The sequence below is a fragment of the Vicugna pacos genome, chromosome 16 (genome assembly GCF_048564905.1).
Source record: "Vicugna pacos chromosome 16, VicPac4, whole genome shotgun sequence".
In the NCBI taxonomy this organism is placed as follows: Eukaryota; Metazoa; Chordata; class Mammalia; order Artiodactyla; family Camelidae; genus Vicugna; species Vicugna pacos.
The window spans coordinates 5,883,524-5,908,117 of NC_133002.1; the positions used below are offsets into that span (position 1 = coordinate 5,883,524).

At 37.2% G+C, this 24,594-nt stretch overlaps 1 protein-coding gene across 5 annotated transcripts in view; it reads right to left on the bottom strand.

Moving 5' to 3' along the window:
• The window catches only part of ACACA (acetyl-CoA carboxylase alpha), a 222,571-nt gene that overhangs the window by 182,578 nt on the left and 15,399 nt on the right, over positions 1–24,594 (bottom strand). For 4 of the 5 annotated variants that reach the window (XM_072940295.1, XM_072940294.1, XM_072940297.1 and 1 more), the window contains exons 2-3: positions 17,163–17,209; positions 14,315–14,567 (exon numbers count right to left, since the gene is read on the bottom strand). In XM_072940295.1, coding sequence (XP_072796396.1) covers positions 14,315–14,541 — 227 coding nt within the window. In that variant the 5' untranslated portion in view covers positions 14,542–14,567; positions 17,163–17,209. The remainder of the gene's footprint in view (positions 1–14,314; positions 14,568–17,162; positions 17,210–24,594) is intronic. The other variant, XM_072940296.1, reaches the window with a different exon arrangement.

Below are 24,594 nucleotides of genomic sequence, written 5' to 3' on the forward strand. Positions count from 1 at the left end.
TGGGCTTGGGGAAAATTTACAGTCTTTAGTATATATGTCAGAAAAGGGGGAAATGGTGATTTAATCATCTATCTCAAAAGGCTAGAAAAAGAACAGCAAATTAAATCCAAAGAAAGTAGAAAGGGAATAAAAATGATAGCAAATATCAATGAAAGAAAGAACAAACGTACAACAGAAAAATAAACAAAGACAAAAGCTGGTTGCTGAAAAAAGAAATTAATAAACACCTATGAAGACGAATGAAAAATAAAAGAAAAGGCTGTCAATATCAGCAATGAGGAAGAGGGACTCACTACAAATCCCAAAACATGAAAAAGAAATGAATACCTTATTATAAACTTTATGCCAATAAACTTGAAAAGCTAGATGAAATTGATAAATCCTTTGGAATACAATTTTCTATTCCACTCACGAAGAAACAAAATCTGAATAATCCTAAATCTACTTTAAAAACATAATGTATAATACGTATAATTTAAGACAATATTACCTTCTGTGACTGTCCCTGGCCAATCTTTATATTTCTCTCATTTATTCGACAGTTATCTACTGAGTGCTTAATACATGCTATATAAACAACTGTAAGCAAAATATATATGATCTTTGCCCTCATACTGGTTAATAGAGACAAGCAGTCAAATAAATATACCAGTAAAAATATTATAAATTGTGATAAATGCTATGAAGGAAAAGAAAGGATTATTAATAATAATAGCAGGACCCTATGAAGAAGTGATACTTAATCTGAAGGATAAAGACATCAAGTTATCACTGAGAGAGTGAAAGAGAATTCCAGGCACAAGAACAAGACTGGCACATGAGAGGAACTGAAAGGCCAGTGTAATCGAAGCACTGTCAGCAAAGAAGTTGACAGAGGTCAGACCATTCAGGGCCTCACAAGCCAAGGTAAGAATTTGGTATCTTATGCTAAGTGCAACAGGAAATCAACAGAGAATCCAGTTAGGTGACCATTCTAGGAGTCCAAGCAAGAGTTGCTGTACTAAAAGTAAGGCTTGATCTAAGGTGATGGCATGTAAATGTACGGAAGTAAACACTGGAGATAGAATCAACAGAACTGAAATATGATTTCCCAGGTTTCTATCTTAAGGAAAGTAGCTGGAGGTGACATTTAGTAAGATACGGAAGATTGCAGGAGGCTCAAATTTATGGAGAAGATAGAGGGAAATCAAGAGTTCAATGCCCACAGAACATTCAAGTGCAGATTTCACATGAATAGCTGAACATAACACATGAGCTTGGAAGATAGATATAGGATGGTTATTACAAATTCAGGACATGAACAATAGCAAAAGGGTGAGATTACATACAAAGAAAAGGAATATCAACTGAAAAGAAGAGATCCAGGACCAAGCAGGACGAAATGTTGGAGATGATATAAAAGAGAAACAGCTTGCAAAGGAGATTAAGAAAGAGTATCAAGGAGGTAGGATGAAAGCCAAGAAAGCATGTTTTTCAGCAGAAAAGAGAAGCCTGTGTTTCAAGGAAAAAGTAATCACCTGCACAGACTATTGAGAGATTGACAAGGATGAGAACTGAAAAGCGTCCACTGGATTTAGGAATATGATAGATGCCAGTGACGTTCACAAGAGCAGTTTTAGTAGCATGGTAGGGCAGTGGACACACTAGAGTAGCTTGAAGAATGAATGGGAAATGAGGAAGTAGGGGCAGCACTTCTGAAAATCTCAGCCATGAAGTGGGGCAGAGGGACAGGGCAGTAGTCCCGAGGGAATGAGGCTATCAAGGAAGGGTTTTATAAAGATAAGAGTTATCAGAGCATGTCTGAATGCCAACAGGAGTGGTTTAGCAGAAAAGGGGATATTTAAACTGTAAAGAAGAAGATGACCATAGGAGGGAGGATCTTAAGAAGTCCTTGCAATAAGAAAGAAAAATGAGAATATGAGCACAGACACAAGTAAGTCTGAAATTAAGTGTTGGGAGGAAGAATTTCCAGCCTGAAAGTTTCTATTTTCTCAATGAAACACGATGCAGTTATGAATTGAAAGTGTGCCCAGAAGGCAGGAACCAGCAAAGAGAGGGAGATTGCTGGTTTAAGGAGAGTGTCAAAAGAATGAAATTATTGTCGTGGAAAATGGAAAGGCAAATTACCAGAAGAGAAAAAACAAGAGAAAGAACAAGAATTTCCCATCACTGGCAGCATTTGAGAAGGACCTTAAAACGTAATGACCTCAAAGTATGAAATGAATTTCAACAGTCAGGGGAAGGGCACTACAATAAGGAAACCTGAGGGTGGGTTAGGGGAGGAAAAAGAAAGGAGGTGGGGAGGGTAGTGAGAGGAAGAGGGACAGGAGTCGGGGAGTGAGGGAGTGAGCACGACCCTATTACGGCCTCAAGTAACTATTCTATCTTCTTCTCTGCCTTCAACTTCTCAAGAGCTGAACTGCTTAAGTTCCTGTTGGTTCACCACGTGTTCACTACTTCGTCCCCTGCCATCTACTGAAGCTGCGCATCTCAAAATCCTCCTATTCATTAACTCCAGGGCTATTTCTCAGTCTTTCCTCTTGTACATCTCTACTCATCACTTCATGCCACATCTTCTACATTGAAATGATCTTTCTCGTCGTTTTCTTGGTTATCCTTCTACCTCACTGATCTTTTCCTGTCTCCTTTTCCCCACCTCCTTCCACCTAAAGGTAGACACTTCCTTAAGATACATTTCCCTTCTACCTATACACTCTTCCTCACAGTGATCTTATCTACTTGCACAACTTTAATTTCAAAGCAACAAGCATTTATTAGCATATACTATATGCCAGACATTGTTCTAAGCTCTGAGAAAGTGGTTTCATATCAGAGTCACCTGGAGAGTAGGAGAATGAAGATGCCTGAGCACCATGATCAGAGACATAATTTAATCAGCTGGGATAGGGTACAGGGACTCCAATTTTTTTAAAGCGCTGCAGGTGATTCTGATGCACAGCCAAACCTAAATGCTGTTTTCCATCTTGTATATATCTTAGTATGACATACAAGATCCTTGATGATATGACCTTTTATCTCCCCAGCTCTTCTTTCACTGCACCAATCACTCTGTCCCCCTTACATTCCCGTATGACTCAATGTCTTATAATTGCCTGAGCATGCTAGACACTTCACAGTCTGGTACCTTTACACGTGTTGTCAACCCCACCATCTCTACCCTTCCTATTACACACACACCTATCTCTGTTAACTTGTCTGTTTTCTGTTCATCCTTCAAAACCCAGTTCAAATATCTCTGAGACATTAGTGCTCCCCTAACAGATTCTCAGTAAGCTCACCACAATAATGATTAGAGCTCTGGTATTAGAAAAAATGTCAGGCACCTGGCACAATGTTTGGCTAGACATTAAAATACCTTGTAGATAACAGGGACCCACTGAATAGTGCTGTGAGATGATCAGTTTACCATTAGAAAGACTGCGGTGGCCACATGGAGCTTATGCTGAAGGGGGAAAGAATGGAGACAAGCTAAAATACCATTGCCATAAGCCAAATAAGAAATAAGAGCAAAAGCAATGGCAGTAACAATGAAAAGAAGGGGATGATTTCAAGAGTCATTGAGGGATAGCATCAATAAAAATATCTAATTAGGTGTGAGGGGTGGCTTGGGAGACCAGAGACATGGGTGTGCCATTAACTAAGGCAGGTGGAGGGGGAGGATACAGTGTAAGAGAGGAGGGCTGAAGCTGGAAAGCCTTGTGGCAGACCACCAATTAAGGGGCATGTGAAAGAAAAAAAAATGTAAAAAGCCTATTCAAGCACCTAAGAGGGAAGGAACAGAAAAGAGAATTGGGGGAGAATGTTCATAAAGCAGAAGGAGTAGTTTCAATAGAGAGCAAAAAGCCAACACTATCGAATGCTGCCTCTAGGAGGTCACCAGGGAAGTTTCTAAGTGTAGTTTCAGAAAGCGGTAAAAGCAGAAGCCCAACTGCAATAAATTAGGAAGTGAATGGGACTACCAGTTGAAACTGACAGGCTGAGCATTTGTTATGACTGTTCCCCCCCCAAAAAATCACACGAAAATGACAATGACATGATAAAAGAGGCATAAAGACAGAAGGATAAAGAGAACAGGAGACCCCAGTGGATTAGAGACGTCAAAAAGTGTTTTGGAAAATAGAAAGTAGATGGTCAAGGAGTAACTAACTGCCTCAAGAACCAAAGAACCCACAGTAGGGAAAGCCACTTAGAAACAAGCATAACTCCACTTCAGCACTCTAGAAAAATTAAGCTTATAAAAGATTTTTAGTGACATGAGAAAACATCGTTATGTGAAAAAATAAAAGCCAGAAACAGAGCTGTGTATTCATTACAACATCACCTACGTATATACTTTCTAGTGAAATTTATCCATAAGGGGTAAAAAACACTGAAAGGAAATATATCAGGTATTAACACAGTTATCGCTGGATGATTATATCCTAGATTGTCTATTTCCTTCTTTATACGTTTTGGATTTCCAACTTTTCTGTAAGAATTCATCTAATAATTTTTAAAAATCTAAGTGGTAAAAACAAACTTCACTTTAAAATTTACATTAACCGGAAAAAAAATGGTGAGGAGGGAGGGAATGTATGCATTATACTAGAAATACTAAAAGGAATAAGCGTTGTCAAGTGGCTGACTTAAGCCATACTTAGAACATTTGTAATTTCATGCCCACAGTCAGCTAAGTTCATGGAATAAACTCTGGAGACTACAATTAATACACAGACACAGACAGCTCCTGTTTTCTGAATGGAGAGAAGGAGTGAATGGGAGACAGAGGAAACTATTGCCCTCAGCAAGAGTACCTAGTTGCAGATCTCATAATGACCTTCTCTGTCTCTGCCGCTTCTGAGGCACCATGGCAACCGGGAACCTCAGAACCAGGAAGGAGCATTCAGAGTAAAGAGTTTGGAGAGCTGGTGGGGGAAGGGAGGAAGATCAAGGAAGCTAGATGAGAAATTCTAAGAAACCCAGACGTAAGAACACTCTCACAGGCCCATCTGCAAGCAAATTCATAATATAAACTCAAAACTAGAGCCAATTTCCTTATTTCCCATGTTACTGCTTGAGAGAGATGAGCCAAAAGATAGGAAGAGGAAAAGAAATTTCCTGCCCTCTTAATAATGGCTATTTTTCCAACATTTGAATTGTAACAGTGACAGTATACTTTTGCTGTAATCAAAAGCCTTTCAAATCTAAATTTCCAAGTTTTAAGTCCTAATATGCAAAAGACTCAAAGAGGTTTATCCAGTCAAAATATTCTACCTTACCAAAGGACTCCTCCATAATAAATAATATCATATTATATCACTATGGCACATTTTACTTTTCCAAAAGCTCTTGCAGCTATTATTTATTTTTATCCCCATCACTAGATTTAAATGAAATCACTTCAGACTCAGGAGTTTAAAAGTGAGAGACTAAAAAGAAAAGAGAATCCTAAACTTTCTACATTTAGCTGTGTATATTTATTTGTGAAGCTCTGTCTGTCATGGCTTTTGATCAAATCATACTATATTTTATAACAGGCAATTTCATTATGATTATAAAATCCATTAAAATATCATCATTGGTGCAATAACAAATTGTTGTGTTACAATGCAATAACAATAAAAGTGTGGAATGATAAATTATTCATATTTTTCCTTCCATCTTTCTCTATACACCAAACTATCACTGGTAGCCATATACTTCCATAATTTTGCTACCTTCCTTTTAAGCAAGCTACTAATCACTGTCACAAAAAAAGGGGTAGGGTAACAAGACAGAGTAAGAAATTTAAGGGATATATCAATAGCCAAGACAAAAGACATGGAAGCAACCTAAATGTCCATCGACAGATGACTGGATAAAGAAGTTGTGGTATATTTATACAATGGAATACTATTCTGCCATAAAAAAGAATAAGCCAATGCCATTTGCAGCAACATGGGTGGACCTAGAAATCGTCATTCTAAGTGAAGCCAGAAAAAGAAAGAAAAATACCATACGATATCACTCATATGTGGAATCTTAAAAAGAAAAAAAGACACCATGAACTCATCTACAAAACAGAAACAGACTCGCAGACTTAGTAAACAATCTTATGGTTACCAGGGAAAGGGGTGGGAAGGGATAAATTTGAGAATTTGAGATTTACAAATGTTAGCCACTAATTATAAAAATAGATTAACAAAAAAGTTACTTTTGTATAGCACAGGGAATTATGTTCAATATCTTGTAATAACCTTTAATGGAAAAAAATATGAAAATGAATATAGGTATGTATTTGCATGACTGGGACACTGTGCTGTACACCAGAGATTGGCACATTGTAACTGACTGTACTTCAACTAAAATTTTTTTAAAAAGAAAAGAAATTTAAGGGATACATGACATACCACATGTGGTCCTGGACTGGATACTAGTTTGGATGAATCAGGATTTTGGAGTCAAGTGGAGAAATTTGAATATGGTGTGTATATTAGATGAGATGAAAATTTATTGAAATACAAAAGTGGATATTTTTGACAAAAAGAACAGATTATAAAACTGTATACAGGATGATCTCATTTCAGTAGAAAGAAACACATACGTACACATGCACAGCAAAGAATCCAGAAGACGATACAACAGGGAATTAGCAGGAGTTGTCTCCAGGTGGTGGATATACAAGGCTTTATTTTTGCTGTCTTATATTTTGTTTTTAATCTTCTTTACTGCTTCTTTAATAAAGCACTATTTAAAAATATATTTTCTAACTTCTGTCCCTTTTTAATAAACATGACACTTAATGAGAGAAAAATTGCTCAAAGATCATACAAATATATATATATGACACCCAGGGTTCTAGTTTAGTGTTGTGGTTGACAGTATGAGCTCGGACTGGACTCAATATAGTTAGTTCTATGACCTTCGGCATGTTGTTTAACCTGTGTCTCAGTTCCCCACCCACAAATTGTAGGTAGTAATAGTACATTACTTACCTCATGGGGTTGTGGTGGAAATTCAGTGTGATACTCTTGTGAATGAAAAATGTTGCCTGCCATAACAGTAAATAAAGGATGCTGCGGCCATCAAGTCATCAGCCACTACCCCTGCCCCGAGAGTGAGCGGTGGGAACTCAGGATGGAGACAAGCAGGCCGCCCAGCCTCTGCAGCCACCCTCAACAGTGCACCCTGAGGGAACTCAGGATGGGAAAGAATAGGACACTGGCCCTAGACAGCTAAGGTGCATATCAAAGGAATGATTTCAATGAGCTCAGACTTTTGCACCTTCCCATACACAGAAAAGCCTGAATTCTTTAACTTGAGCTATCTCGCTTTCTTTAATTAAGAATAATCTTTTAGTGTTCCAACTACCTGGTCTTTGTTGCAAGAACTCCTATATATCCTGGCTCTTCCCCTGCCTCTGCAGCGCAGTCTCTGAGAGAGAGAGATCTGAGAGGCCACGTCCCAGGCTCAAGTCCTCAGAAAGTCTGCTGAGTAAAACATAACTCTCAACTTTTAGATTGTGCATTTTTTTTCAGTCAATACTCCATGTAGAGCACATCAGAGAGTCTGGCATATAACAAAGCATTTGATAATGTTCCTGATCATTACTATTATTTTTCTAATTAGTCACTGAAAAAAACATGACTGCTAGTTCTTACAGATAATGTGAAAAAGAAGACAGGATGCAGCAGCAATAGATCAGCTCCCTCTCACTTTTCTTACTCCCTTTGATTTCTCTCTTGATCCAATCAATGGGAGTGGACACTGAAAGCCACTCCCAGATTCTCACCTTATCACCTTATTTCCTGTGAATGAAGGTATGTATAGCTCCATATGAATTTTCTATGTGGTATCTAGGAGCTGATCCCCAATTCAGAATATTACCTGGTGTCACTGGGGAAACAGTGACAGATTATTTCTAATTGTAAAATAGCTTCCGGAGGTGGGGGTATAGCTCAAAGTGGCAGAGCACATGCTTAGCATGCACAAGGTCCTGGGTGCAATCCCCAGTACCTCCTCTAAAATAAATAAATAAACAAATAAACCTAATTACCTCCCTCCCCCCATAAAAAAATTAAACAAAAATCAATCAATCAATCAATCAATCAAATAGCTTCAAAACTCTCTAGTTAGATTCTCCTGAAGAGTCAAACATGTTATAGGCAATCTCATATAAGAATTCTGAATTTTCTAAGATATTGGTAAAGTACTTTCCTTTCTAGACCATAAAGGAGATAGGACTATAACCCACCTTCTTCAAGGAGCCCTTCCTGAGTGAACTTAATCACTCTCTCCTACCAAAGCAGCAGTTACTGTCTTAAACCTTAGCTACAGATTATTTTATGCTGGATTTACATGTATTCCAGATATTCTCAAAGTCATTAACCAAACATGCCTGCTAAGTATAAAATGTTAGCCATTCGATATTTTGAGCATATATTTTAGAAGTTTAAGAAAAAACTGAGATGGAGTTTCAAACACTATATCATGTATTACTGGATTAAAAAAAAGCTTTAAGGAAATCACACTACCTTAAGAGGTAAAAGATCCAACTGTGGGGCTAAGCTGTTTCCAACTGGATTTCAACCAGGAGTTCAGCATACTAGTTAACAGACTGTAATCTTTGTTTGGCTGGTAGTGTGATAATGTGGGATAATCTGGATTTGCACAGCATTGTAAGTATGCAGAACAATGTGACCTCAAGTGGCATTCCATAATGAGCAGAGAAAAAGTCAGTATCCATACAACTAGATGGCTCTATGATATGCCACTAATTCATAAATTAGGAATCAAAATTAAGATGCCTACATTCAGTCTTTAACAGTCTTTCTCCTCAAATGTTCAATTAAATATTACAGTGAGGTTCAGAAATATATCAACCTAGCTGATATACAGGTCACATACCCTAGCTGATCTTCCCTAAAAATAAAAAGCCAAAGCACAGTTATCTACAATGAGACCTGTATATTCCCACCAAGCTATAACTACTTTCTAAGAGTATAATTTTCAAATGTTGGGGTCATAAAGCTTAGAGAGTGATTCATCCAATCTTCTCACCAGTACTCTAGAAAATATATGATGCAAGTCATCACCAAGTCTGGAAAAGTCTATTTTCTTTTTCTGCCTATCTGTCCATCAATCCACTAGACTTCTCATGTAGCACCTAAAACTGAGCCTGAAATTCGAGAGAAAAGCCCACTCCCATCCTGTACTATGGCAATTACTTCACTTGGTTTGAGGTGATCTCCAGTTAGCATCTCTTGAGAACGTACTTGCCTCTTTGGTCTGTATCACCTGTGAATGTTCAAGTTATTCATTCTGAGAGCTGATCCTAAATTCAGTGGGTCTCTATTTAACTTTGGGTTCAAGGAGTGAAAGGGGGTATTGGAACCAGTATCATCATTTTCACAGATGAGGAAAATGAGTCCAAAGAAGGAACATGAATTGTCCGTGCTCACATACTTAATTGGTGGCAGATGTCAGAACAGATTTCTTTCTAATATATAAAATGAATTTGGATCAATTTAAATTATCCACAAGGATACCATATCCCCAAGTGACTTAAGAAATAAATCGACGGAAAACCTTTGTTCTATTTTGGAACATCAGCTATCTGAGAAGCAAATAGGAGCTGGCACTGTCTCCTTCCCAGGCTGCTGATCACACTTTAATCCATGGTTCCTCCACGAGCTACGGGCATGAGTTTTGCAGCAATAGGGCATGCAAAGAAATTCTCAGGCACTCATACCACTGACCTTATAGACTTTGCAATAACAGCCATCAGCTTTGGGAATGATTTGGCAACGATAGGCCGCCTTGTAATATCTGCTGAGTTTCTCACAATGGTATTTATTTCACCATTGCCAAACTCACAATTTCCTAATCCAATGAATGGGTCATCTGTTTCACTTGACCTCAAATTGGACAAATTTCTCAAGGCGCTATGTAGCGTTAAGAATTTAGAGCTCACCCAGTCTTTCTCAAAAGGGTGAGAAACTGTGACACTGTAACAACAATTCTCAGTTGGTTGTGTGTGATTATCCAGTACTGCAGAAGGTTTAGAATTTTCGGTCCCCTGTCCTCTAAAAGCAAGTAATCCCACCAGTCACAACCCTCACACATTTCCAAATGACCACAAGGAGGAAGATACCACCACTAGTATTAGCCTTCAGGTCAACCATTAAGTGAACTATTAAGTAAGAAAAAAATGTTTACATAAAGACAAAGACCTGACCTCTTTCTCCCTGCCACTAAATACTGACCTCTATTCCTGTTTTTTCAACCCAGAGATTAGATACAATACTTTATTACTAAATCCTTAAAACCACCTTCATCTGAACTAGTTATATAATTAAAACACTTGTATGGCCAAGGAAGTAGAGTAGAAAAGTTACTGAAATGGAATCAGGGCCTCTAACTTTGAAATCCAGTTTCCTAGCTATTCATCCTCAGGTAAATTACTTTCCCTCTTCAGGCCTCAATTTTGTAATCTATTTAAGTAAAAGGCATTAGGCTAAATTATCTCTCTGGCTCACTGCAGTTCTAGGAACCTGTGAAGTAAAACATAATTAGCTTGCTTAACTCTACTTTCAACCTCCACATAGCAAACAGGGGACCATCCACACTTGCTACATCTTTCAGAAGCAAGGACACCAAACCCTCAGGGATAACCGTAAGGCAGGACATTTGCATTCAGCCAGATTCACTATAGGATTTTGTTCGTTTGTTTATTTCCATTTTTAATGGACTATTTTTAGAGTGGTTTTGGGTTCACGGAAATATTGAATGGAAATTACAGAGTTCCCATATACTCCCCACCCCTACACACGCACAGCCTCCCTGTCAACAATCTGCACTAAAGTGGAACATCCGTCACAACTGAGTAACCTACATTAATGCATCATTATTTGGCCATACTTCCCAAGGCAATCTACAGATTTAATGCAATCCCTATCAAATTATCCAGGACATTTTTCACAAAACTAGAACAAATCATCCTAAAATTTATATGGACCCACAAAAGACCCAGAATTGCCAAAGCAATCCTGAAGAAAAAGAATGAAGCTGAAGAAATAACCCTCCCAGACTTCACACAATACTACAGAGCTACAGTAATCAAAACAGTGTCGTATTGGCATAAAAACAGACATATGGATCAATGGAACAGAATAGAGAGCCCAGAAATTAACCCACGGACCTATGGTCAATTAATCTTTGACAAAGGAGGCAGGAATATACAATGGAGAAAAGACATTCAGCAAGTGGTGCTGGGAAAACTGGACAGCAGCATGTGAATCAATGAAGTTAGAACACTCCCTCATACAATACACAAGAATAAACTCAAAATGGCTTAAAGACTTGAATATAAGACAAGACATGATAAACCTCCTAGAAGAAAACATAGGCAAAACATTCTCTGAGATAAATTTTAGCAATGTTCTTCTAGGGCAGTCCACCTAGGCAATACAAATAAAAGCAAAAATAAACAAATGGACCTAATAAACTCATAAGCCTTTGTACAGCAAAGGAAACCATAAGTAAAACAAAACAACAACCTACAGAATGGGAGAAAATACTTGCAAAGGATGGGACTGACAAAGGTCTAATTTCCACAATATACAAACAGCTCATACAACTTAATAACAAAAAAACCAACTGAATCCAAAAATGGGCAGAAGACCTAAACAAGCAATTCTCCAATGAAGACATACAAATGACCAATAAAAAATGAAAAGGTTCATAGCAGCAGTATTCACAATAGCCAAGACATGGAAGCAACATAAATGTCCATCGACAGATGACTGGATAAAGAAGTTGTGGTGTATATATATACAATGGAATACTACTCTGCCATAAAAAAGAATAAAATAATGCCATTTGCAGCAATATAGAAGGACCTGGAGAACATCATTCTGAGTGAAGTAAGAGAAAAAAAAACATACCATGTTATCCCTCATATAAGGAATCCAAAAAAAAAAAACAGGACACTAATGAACTCATTTACAAAACAGAAACAAACTCGCATACATAGTAAACAATTTTATGGTTACCAGGGGAAAGGAGGTAGGAAGGGATAAATCTGGGAGTCTGAGATTTGCAAAGGTCAACCACTATATATAAAAATAAGTAAAAAACAAATTTCTTCTGCCAGCACAGGGAACTATATTCAATATCTTGTAATAACCTGTAATGAAAAAGAATATGAAAACGAATATATGTATATATATGTATGACTGCGACATTAAGCTGTACACCAGAAATGACACATTATAAATGACTATACTTCAATTTAAAAAAAAAAAACAAACCACATCATTATCACCCGAAGTCCACAGTTTACATTAGTGTTCACTCTTGGTGCTGTACTTTCTATGGGATTTGACAAATCTCTAAATGACATTCATTTATCCACCAAGATGGTATCACACAGAATAGTTTCACAGCTCTATATAACCCGCTGTGCTCCACCTTTAGCTTTTCCTCCCCCCAAACCACTGGCAACCACTGATCTTTCTACTGTCTCCAGAGTTTTGTGTTTCTCAGAATGTCATATAGCTGGAATCATACAGTATGTAGTCTTTTTAGCTTTGCTTTTTTCAGTTAGTAATATGCATGTAAGGTTCTTCCACGTCTTTTGATGGCCTGATAATTCATTTCTTTTTAGTGCTGAATAAACTCCATTGTTTGGAGGCATCACAGTTTACTTATCCATTCACCTATTGAAGGGCATCTTGGTTGCTTCCAAGTATTGGTTCCTTTTTTACAACCTCTATCTCTTTATTTATACTCTCATTTTTTTCATACAATCATTTTTCTAGTTTCCTTTAGTTCTTTCTCTATGGTTTCCTTTAGCTCTTGGAACATATTTAAGACAGATGACTTAACATCTTTGACTAGTATTTCCAATGTCCAGGTTTCCTCAGGAATGTTTTCTGTCAAACTCTTTTTTTCTGTGACTGTGCCACATTTTCCTGTTTCTTTGTGTGTTTTGTAAGTTTCCTGAGAACTGGACATTTTGAGCATTATGTAACGTTCGAAGTTTAGTTCTCTCACTCCTCAGGGATCTCTTGTCGTTGTTGAGAGTTGCTGCTGAGTTCTCTTGTGACTTTTCCAACCTATTCTGCAGTGTGTATTCCTCGTGTGTGGTCACTGAAGTTTCTGTTCCTTTATCTCTGCAGTCAGTCAGTGACCTGACAAAGATTTCCTTAAGCGTCTGGCTCCCCAAATGGGGGACAGCATGTCTCTTTAAATCCCCTGGAAGCCACTTCAGCCCAGGGCGCCAACCTCTATGCTGGCCCCTCCATGATCAGAACCCACAATCCCAACGCTCAGAGCACAAGGTCCTTACTGCCCACCCAGGTCCCAGCAAGTTGCCCCACGAACACAAGCAGCTGTCACTGCTGCCTACACAAGACCCCGCATAGGATTTTACTACAGAATCTATATCTTAAGTGCATAAAAAGGAGTTGAATTATTTTATGATCCATGAATAATAGAAGCACCAAGATAATAACAGCAACAATAGCCACCCTAATTGATGTTTATCTAGGCTAAACCTATAATCTCAAGCCTGGGTGTATATTAGAATCACTCAAATAGCTTACATTAAAAAAAAAAAAAAAAAAAACTCCAGCTCCAAGCCAAGCCAGTATGAAATGAATCAGAATCTCTGGGGATGGAGCTCATTTCTTAAGGCTCCCCAGATGATTCTGACATACAGTGAAAACCAAGAATCACTAATCCAGACCCTTTAATCCGAGAAATGCAAAGCAAATGACCAGAGGTTCACAAACATCAGTAAATAAGAATAATCCAGTGTTACTACTTGCTGACATTCTCAATTACATGTAGTGAATTGAGTTTCTAGAGGAAAAGAGGCGAGCTCTTCAACAACCCTGTGTTCCTCAGTCACGAGTGGCCCTGCCAGAACCAGACTATAACTTCCTAACATGATAAAGCAGTTCAAAGAAAGATGACTACAAACTTGCCCATCCCTGCAACAGTCCTATCCATCATCAGGACAATTACAGCAACGTCAATCAAAGTAGGACGGAGACAAATTCCTCAACCTAACTCTCACTCACTGGGTCTCACTAGCAATGTAGGAAGAACAGGAAAAAGTTGAGAGAAACATTTAGGAAAAGACACTTTCAAAACCTGCACTCCAGGCAAAACAGGTCATTTCCCACTTACTCATCCAAGTTTTAAGGCCAGTGATACAGGAAAAGGTGAAACAATCCTGGCTCAGATTATTCTTGCTCTTTTTAAAACAAGATGAGTGAAACCAACAGGACAGGTTAAATAAGTGAAACATTCACCTTCTCGGACTTACCTCATGTGTAAGGCCAAGCCATCCTGCAGGCTAGAGATCCCCAAGTCAGAGAGTGTATCTGAGCTGACAGAGGCTGGTGACAGAGAGCCCTCCTTTTCCTCCAGTAGCTCCAGCTTCACTAGGTTGCTAATCTCATCCTCTGAGTTGTCTTCAGACACAGAACCAATTATGAATCGGGAGTGCTGGTTCAGCTCCAGAGGTTTGGCCAAGGGAGACGGTTCATCCATTATTCCTTCAAAACGAGCTCTCAGAGCTGGGGAGGAAATGAGAAGTGAGAAAAACACGTTATGGATAATAACCTACATCTGAGGATAGCCACAGGTTATACCTAACACACCACAGCTGGCACTTGGAAGCAAGGCAGAGTTTGAGAACTAGTTTACTTGGATATTCTTTCTCAAGGATTTTGTTTTTTAAAAGAGAAGAAAATCCAGATCATGGGAACTATGCCTAAAAAATTAAAGCCAGTTTCCTTTTCCTCAAAGAACACTGTCTCTAAAAACTATAAGCCATTCCCAATCTCTATCCATATGGTGACGTTCAAGAGATAATAATGATCAACGGAGAAATCTTTGCCGTGGGTGAAAGCTGCCTGTTGTGATACTGTAATTTCAGTCGTTAATATTGGGGAGAATACAGGCTAAGGAACTTGGTGTTTAAAGTACCCAGCTATCATCTGGTTCCAAACACTACACTGTGAGAGGTTATCAATTTTACACAAGCAAATATATGTATATATACACATAAAATATATTTACACGTGTATATACATATACAAAACAAATGAAATGTGTATATACATATACTACACACACAGATGTACATAGTCTGCTTTAAAGCAAATTCCAAATGAGTATTTTTTTAATTAATTAGCCCCATGACTTTTTCTTAAATTATATCTGTTAAAAATTCACCCCAAAATGTCTATTTTTGGCTCTAACATGCTGACTGCTGACATTGATAGGGAGAAATTGTATCTACTGTCAAATTTTAAATCTATAATTAAAATAATGGAGGTATTATCTCAATTAAGGACCAGTTTCCTAGCTATAGGGCCTTACTAGTCAGGATCAGATGTTGCCAACCACTAGTAAACAAATCAACAAAGACCAAAGCATAGTTCAAAGTTCACAACAACAATAAGAACCAAAGCTAAATAAAACAATATTTATTCTGTCATTCCAAAAATCCTATTTAAAGAAGTCAAAACAATATAATAAATCGGTATTAAACAGCTTGTAGCCTGACCAACAATTTTAATTCAGAGGGATGATTCCCAGTCCTGATGCTGAGGTGCTCTAAGAGAAGGTATATCAACAAATAAAAAACTTATTATTAATAATTTTACATGCTGTAAACCACTTTGATGTATATAGAAGTAGGTAAAGAGTACTGTTCTTTGACACTGGATTAACAAAACGTCAATTTTAAATGATTGAGCATCATCACTAAATATATCAAAAATCACACATGCACCATTGTTTTTGCATAATCTGTGAATCAGACCTTACTCATTTATGAAAACAAAATGGTACCTGTAAATGCTGGAGTAGTGATTCTCAAAGTGGTTGCCAGGCTAGCAGCCACAGCTGCAGCCACCGCATCACCTGGGAACTATTAAAAGTACAAATTCTTAGCCCTACCACAGACTAGCTAACTGTATCAGAATCTACAGGATAGGACACCGTCATCTATATTTTAACAAGTCCTAAAGTTTGAGAACCACTACACTAGAAGAAGGAAACAGTAATAACAAATTGCCAGGAATGCTAAAAAAAAAATAAAAATAAAAAAAATACCTACAGACATTTCCTAAAAGTGAGTTGGAGATTACTTAAGCTAACTTTCATTTTTAAAACCAGAATCAAATATAAAAGTATCATGCAACAGGAAAAACCTGATGTCTAAGTTCACTATCCATTTCTCCCTTGCAATATAAGGTTTCTTTAAAAAAATTTTTCTAATGTCTCCAAATTTTATAACGAGGTTCATTTGCAGAGCTTTCAAAGAAAACCAAATCGTTTAAAAAGAGAAAAAAAAAAAGGAAAAAAAGGGAGGGAAGGGAGGAGGGAAAAGTTCTAGCAGACTGACCACTTTGAAGACCATCAAAAGGTAGAGCAGCAAAAAGGCTGCCTCTTTCACATTTTAGAGCAGTGAATAATCAAGTTTAAAAATAACAGATTAAAAAAAAAGTTCCAAATTCTATCTTAACTAACACAGAATATAAAATAGCTGCCTTCTTCATAAAAGAACTAAGTAAGGCACTCAGGGACAGATTCTAGCTTACAGTCTGACCAAAATTAGATAACCACAACAAAAAAAGTCCTTGAGAGAGGAGCAATTCTCAGATTCTGGGGGAGAAGAAAAAGGAAGTTTTAACGAATAAATGAAAGGCTCCATGAGGTCGACTTCAAATTGTTCTTTCCTAGCTAAGAAGAACACGAAGACAGCCTTCCCTAAAGGGTTGCAGAGAGTGAAAGCAGCTCGTGTCAAAAGTTTAGGAGCCTGCCCACCACCGGCAGCTCTACTGTGTGCCATTCCCAGGCACAAGCCTACAAACCGCAGGAGAGAGAGGTCAAGTGTGGAAAATCACTGAGTAGCTGTCCAGACACTCTAGAAGCTACTCCACGGCCCATCCCATTCCCACTGATTCCAGTTCCGAATCGCAGAGGAAAGGTGGTGGAATACTACCACCGACAGACACACCCAACTTCAGGGTTTTCCCCCTCAATCTGCCTGTATTCTTTTGGGGAAGGTGCCTTTGAAACATAAAAGTCTACAGTTTATCATTATAGCACATGAACATAAAATTTTTATCACATTGTAAAGAGCATTATTTGTGACTGACCTCTTATAATTCTTATCGTCTGAGCAGATATCCACCTCCAAAAAGAACTAAAGAGAGAAAGAGAGAAATGTGAAGTATTATGCTCTTTTTTTAAGAAACCCAAATTTTATCAGTTCCTGGTTTTTCTCACCATAGTGTGAAACTAATTATACTCAAAATATCATTTTTCTAGTCAAACATACTATTTAACTTGAAGTATACTTCAAGTTCAGTTGTTTAACTATTACTTGTTTTAATCTGTAAATCAAAAGACTTTGTTATTACAAAGACTTTATTATTCATGAAAGCATTAAACAACGACCCAAGCTTACCATTTTACAAGGTGCATTTTCCAATTGCATACTTTGATGCACACACTCTAACCTTATGATTTCCAATATTTCATCAAAAAAGGAGGCAATGGGGAGAAGAGAACCACCAGATTCTCTACAACTCAGTCAGGCTCTGATTATGTTTCCAAATGGTTATACCCACCCACAAGGGTTGGGAGCCAGGGAGAGGACAAATCTCTCATTATTAAAGTTCCTAAACTCTAAGGGACCAAGGAATCTCTTAGCTACTTCCCAAATCCTGGGTATCCTCATGTGCTCAGCAATTTTAATGTACTCAGAGTAGACATTCTTTATTTTGGCTATGTGTAACAATCACCTGTGGAGCTTTTTAAAAAACATATCTAACCTCCATCCCAGATCTTCTGAATCAGAATCCATCTCCTAGAGACCCAGAAGTCTGAATATTAAGTTCGACAATTGATTGAACCTCTCATAAATCCAGGCTTGAAAACCATTGGTCTAGGGTGGAGAAGAAAACAGAAGGGAAGAATCTCTTTACACAGATAGGGAAATCCAGAATTTCTAAGAGAGGACCCCAAGTGACAAGCAATAGGGCTGGACACAGTGCAGGTATGCCAACTGGCAAATTAGGATTTACCCAACTGTACAGTCTGAACTAGTATTATTCCCTTCAACTGTGGTAGTGAAGGGAGAAGAGGAAGGAAAAAGTAAGTAGTCCGGATGGGATGTAACCAAAGATGCCAGTGGAGCTGGAGTTAAAACCTAGGACCAAGATCACACTCTGACTCTGCCAAGTATTGGCAGCACAACCTTGAACAAGTCACTTAATGTCACTGTAAAACTAAAAAGAGTCACTTCATCTGTAAAACTAAAAAGAGGTCATATATACCTCATGGGACTGCTGGGAGGTCTGAGAATACATGAAAGGGTTTTGTAAACTATGATGCGCTAGACCAGTGTTTTTCAAACTATGGGTTACCAACAAGCAGAATATTAAGAAATCAATTCAGTGGGTTACAACCAACATATTAAAAGATAAATAGAGAATATTCTAATTTCATTCTTTAATGTATAGTTGTCCAGTTTTCCCATCACCATTTATTGAAGAGACTCTTTTCTTTATTGTATATTCTTGCCTCCTTTGTCATAGATTAACTGACCATAAGTGTGTGGGGTTTATTTCTGGGCTCTCTCTTCTGTACCATTGATCTATGTGTCTGTTTTTGTGCCAGTACCATACTGTCTCGATTACTATAACTTCATAGTATAATCTGAAGTTAGGGAGTGTTTTTATCCAGCTATGTTTTTCTTTAAGATTGCCTTGGCTACTCAGGGTCTCTTGTGCTTCCATACAAATTTTAAAATTATCCATTCTAGTTCTATGAAAAATATCATTGGTATTTTAATAGGGATTGCACCAAACCTGCAGAGTCCCTCGGGTAGTACAATCATTTTGAAACATTCATTCTTCCAATCCAAGAACACAGTATATATATCTTTCTTCCTGTTTGTGTCATCTTCAATTTCTTTCATCAGTGTCTTATAGTTTTCAAGTACAGGTCTTTTACCTCCATAGGTAGGTTTATTCCTAGGTATTTTATTCTTTTTGATGCAATTTCTCTTTCTGATATTTTGTTGTTAGTGTATAGAAATGCAATAGATTTCTATATGTTAATTTTGTATCCTGCAACTTTACTGAATTCAGAATAATTGACTAATAGTTTTCTGGTGGCATCTCTAACATTCTGTAATACCACATTCAAAAATAAAAGATTTAAATGTAAGACCAGATACTATAAAACTCCTAGAGGAAAACATAGGCAGAACACTCTTTGACATAAATTGCAGTGATGTTTTCTAGGATCTATCTCCTAAAGCAAAAGAAATAAAAGCAAAAGTAAACAAATGGGACCTAACTGAACTTAAAAGCTTTCTGCACAGCAAAGGAAATCATCAACAAAATGAAAAGACAACCTACTGTATGAAAGAAAATATTTGTAAATGATATGACCAATAAGGGGTTATTATCCAACATACATAAACAACTAATACAATTCAACATCAAAAAAACAAACAACCCACTTAAAAGATGGGCAGAAGAAATGAACAGACATTTTTCCAAAGAGGAAATGCAGATAGCCAATAGGCACATGAAAAGATACTCAACATCCATTGCTAATCATCAGGGAAATGCAAATCAAAACCACTATGAGATATATACCACACACCTGTCAGGAAGGCTATTATCAAGAACATAAATAACAAATGTTGGAGAAAAGAAACCCCCTCATACAGTGTTGGTTGGAATATAAATTGGTGCAGCCACTGTGGAAAACAGTATGGACAGTTTCTAAAAAACTAAAAACAGAACTACCATATGACCCAGCAATGCCACTCCTAGGTACATACCTGAAAAAAACAAAAACATTAATTTGAAAAGATACATGTACCCAATGTTCACAGCCACATTATTTACAATTACCAAGGTACGGAAGCAATGTCCATCAACAGATGAGTGGATAAAGAAGATATGGTGTGTACACACACACACACACACACACACACACACACACACACACACAATGGAATACTACTCGGCCATAAAGAAGGAATGGAATTTTTGCCATTTGCAGCAACATGGATGGATCTGGAGGGCATTATGCTAAGTTGAAGTCAGTCAGACAGGGCAAGACAAATACCATATGCTATTACGTATATGTGGAATCTAAAAAAATATAACAAGCTAGTAAATAAAATAAAAAAGAAGCAGACATAGATACAGAGAACAAACTAGTGGTTACCAGTGGAGAGAGGGAAGGAGGGTGGGGCAATTTAGGGGTAGGAGGGGAAAAAAGGGTTATTATGGGATTATATGAAATCATGTGTGTGAAACTTTTGAAAATTGTAAAGCACTACAGCATTTAAAGTATCTTTCATTCAACAAACATCTGAGTACCTACAGAAACAATTTAAATAAAGTAGAAAATGGTAAGAATGCAACATACTTTATAAGTATTAATATGCTGTATAAATTTCTGTATCAATTATACGTATGTCATGATGCCAATGACATGTTACTGTGAGTTGTATCAAAATTTAGTCTTAAAGCCACAATTAATACTCACTCTCCTGCCCCCTCCACTTTACACCCTCAAGCAAGCACAGTGGGTTAAGTACCTAAACCAATGGCTCTTAAATTTTCTTAGGTCACGTCTGATAAAAGCTATGGACCCTTTCTTAGATGGTGGTTTCCAGTGGCTTGTTGGGGGAGCGGGAGGGAGGGGTGAAATGAATAGATGGAGCACAAGGGATTTTTAGGGCAATGAAATTATTCTGTATGATACTATAGTGGTGGCTGCATGCCATTATGCATTTGTCAAAACCCATAGAATGTACAACATCAAGAGTGAACCCTAATGTAAACTATGGACTTTGGTTGACAATAATGTGCCCGTGTTGGTTCATCGATAGTACCACATATGCAAAAAAAAAAAAAAAAAAAAAGAAAAAGTTATGAGCCCTTTCTTGACAAAAATTCACCCTTACACAAAGTTTTGCTTGCATACAAGTTTGGGGTCCCTAAAGTCTTGCCATGAATTAGGCTAAGACTTTCTAAGTGGACAAAAAATGGAGTAGACTCCAGGGAAGGTTCATACAGCTGCTGTCTGATCACCTCTAAAACAAGACCTTTCCCCAGATGCAGCTGTAGGATATTCTGCTTAGCCAAATAAACATTTCCTTCACTATATCAAATATTGGTAATGTCAGATTTTCTTACTTAAAAATACATCTAATTGACCCTTGAACGACAACAGGGGTTAGGGGTGCTGACCCCCTGGTGCAGTAGAAAGCTGTGTATAACTTGGAGTAGGCCCTCCACATTTGGGGTTCCTCCATATGCATGGTTCCTCCAAATCCAAGACTTGGCTTCCATGGATCCCACCAACTGCAGTTCCTGTACTAACTGCAGTATTTACTACTGAAAACAAATCCATGTATAAGTGGACCCCTGCAGTTTAAAACCCTTTTGTTCAAAGATAAACCATATGTGTCCTTAAACTTTTATTCAGGGACTCTTGAAAATATCTGCAGAAGGCTTCTAAACTGTACCCCATGTTCCTGAAAAATGCAGTAAAGCTAATTATAGCTAATGCACTTAAGAGTCAACTTGCATTTCATTCAGATATTTCTCTAAATAAAAGAGAACAGGATTTACCAAACTCAGTTAACATGTTCTCCTTGAACTCAAATGACACTATATTTTCCAAGTAATTCTAATAAAGGGGGAGCAACTGGTTTTCACAGCCACTTATAAAAGTATCCAACCTAATACAACATATCTTTGCCTTTTAAGTCGTAGTAACATCATTGAAATTTTTTCAGTAAGAACCACTGAATTTGCCTTTTCATTTTTGTCATTTTATTGATGGACTTTTAAATGGATTTTGATACTAATTCACTATCTTTAAGAGAGTTATACAGTTTTTTTAAGTTGTACTTTATTTTCCTACAAGTTTTGAATTTTAAAATAACAAGCACTTGTGTTCCAACTAGTGAGATAAATGATGCTTATCCAAAGATAAGTAAGGTTTGGTCCCTGGCTAAGTGGCTATGGACACCTAAACAAACAATTACAGTAGTGTAATAATTGCTAGGTGTGGAAACATACGAGAAAAGAACATCATCCAAACCTGTAGGTGGTAATGGTGAGGACAGGGATCAAAGAAGACTTTCTGAAGTGGGACAGCATTAGCAGAGAAGAATCGGGGAGAAAAGCAAGGAGGAGAGGAAGGAGCATTCCATATAGAAGAATCCACTGAATAAAGACGTAGGCGGTAGAACATGATGACTTATGAGAAATACTAGATCTGTATAGCTGCACGAATGAGGTCATTTCCTTCAAAAGCCAGCTGGAGACTTCCTGGATTTTTTGGTAAAACTGGAATGTATTTCTTTAGGGGATAACGGTCAGAGAAAATAACATGGTAGACTTATCTGTCCTATTCCTTATTTCTCAGTCCAGGGATATAGAATATTAATCAAGGAGAAAGCCTGTGCAAACTTCTGTACCTTTCAAGAAATCTTTAGAGAAGTCTTGCTAAACTTCTGGATAAAGATGGTGTAGGTTGAACATGTATCTATTTTTGCTCCTGCATAAAATTCCACAAAAACAAAAGTAAAGGAATTTTTTAAAGGCATAATCCACAAAAAGCCACCCCCTCAAAAAAAATAAGTCAAGGGAGACAGCAACAAGATAATTCTCTTGGAAGGCAGATAGAAGAGTGATAAATGACTATGCAAACCCAAGAAAACTGAATCACAAGCCGTTTGTGGTAAACTTAGAATCAATACAATTTATATCATAGGATCTCCAAAATGTTCAGGAATTGGAAGTGGAAAGTGAAATTGGAATTGGAAGTGAAAGATGGAACTATAAAGAGGATTGGCTGAAATTTTGCTTCAAAAGCTTCAGATCCTTAGATTTTCTTTCCAACTAGGAAAGCCAGGTGCCTGCTACTCTACCATCTTGATGAGAGACTGAAGATTTATTCTCTGGAGAGGGTTAAACAGAGGGTTTCTAGGCTGCAGGATAGCAACAGTAAAGGGGAGGGCACCATATTGAAAAGGGAGAGATTAAGTAAACATATGGAGTAAGAACTTCCAGACTTCTTCCTCCAGTTTTTACCCTCCAGTAGGGAAACCGAAGGATCTCTCTTTGCAGAATCCAACTGGACCAATGAAAAAAAGCCTCAAGTAGTAACATATGAGTTCCCTAATTAAGATTGCCCAACCACATCACCCTAAAGTGAAATTAGTAGTTAACAAGGCCCACTCACATTTTCATAATCTTGAATCAGCTTTTCAAACACCTGTCTTAAGTTTTAGTAGTTAATTATGGATTACTGTATGTCTGAGAAAAACCTACAACATGAAAGAATTTTTAAAAACAATAATAATTACCTGTAGAAAAAAATGCACTTTGAAGAGATTGTTTTCTTGAAGAAAAGAATAAAACATTCAAAATTATGGGAAGTGAGGGCAAGGATAGCAACCTCACTTTTGCAGTATTTAAAAAACAAACAAACCCATAAGCCTAGTATAATCATGAGAAAACATCAGACAAATTTGATTTAAAGGACATTCTACAAAATAACTTAAATAGTCCTCTTCAAAATTGTCAAGGTCGGGGGAGACTAAGGAGACAATGCCACTAAATACAATGTGGTATACTAGATTAATGATTCTGGAACAAAAAAACACGTCAGTAAAATAAAATTTTTTTAAACCTGGGGAAATCTGAATATGGTTTAGTTAATAGCATTGAAGCAATGTTAACTGCTTAGTTTTGACGAAGGTACTGTGGCTATGTAAGATATTAACCTTGAGGGAAGCTTGGTGAAAAGTATGCAGGAACTTTGTATACTATCTTTGGAACTTTCCTGTAAGTCTAACGTCACTTTTAAATTCAAATAAATTTTTAAAAATTTTAATTCTAAAGGACTGTCATTATCCTGAGAGAACTAAAAGAAGACACTACATACATGAAACACAATGGGATATTTTTTAAAGAAACATAAAGAACAAGGAAGAGTTCTTAGAAGTTAAAAATGCAATCACAGAAATGAAAACACTCAATACAAGAGTTAGAAGACAAAGGAGAGAAAACTCACAAATCAAAATTAAAAGACAAGAAGATGCACAATAGGAGAGAAAGGATAAGAATATTAGAGAACCTGTTCAAAAGGATCAATATATTAAGACTAGGTGCCCAAAGTGAGAACAGAACAAAACAGAATGCAAGATATATTTAATATAATAATTCAATAAACTTGGTATTGTTCCATTACCTTCAAGCTTCATTTAAAATTCTGAAGGAAAATTATTTCCAACCTAAAATTCTAGATCCAATCAACTAACTGTGAGGATAAAGATATTTTTAGACAGCAAAAATCTCAAAATAACTATGTCCTAGAATGAAGCACTTAGAAAATATATTTCATTTTACAAACACCAATGCAATAATTGATACAGGCAAGGATCACAAATGTATGTTAAAACCATTGGTTAAAAGACTGTTCAAAAACAGGATATCCCTGTAGTCATTTAAAAAAAAATCACCTGACAGAAGAGGATTCTGG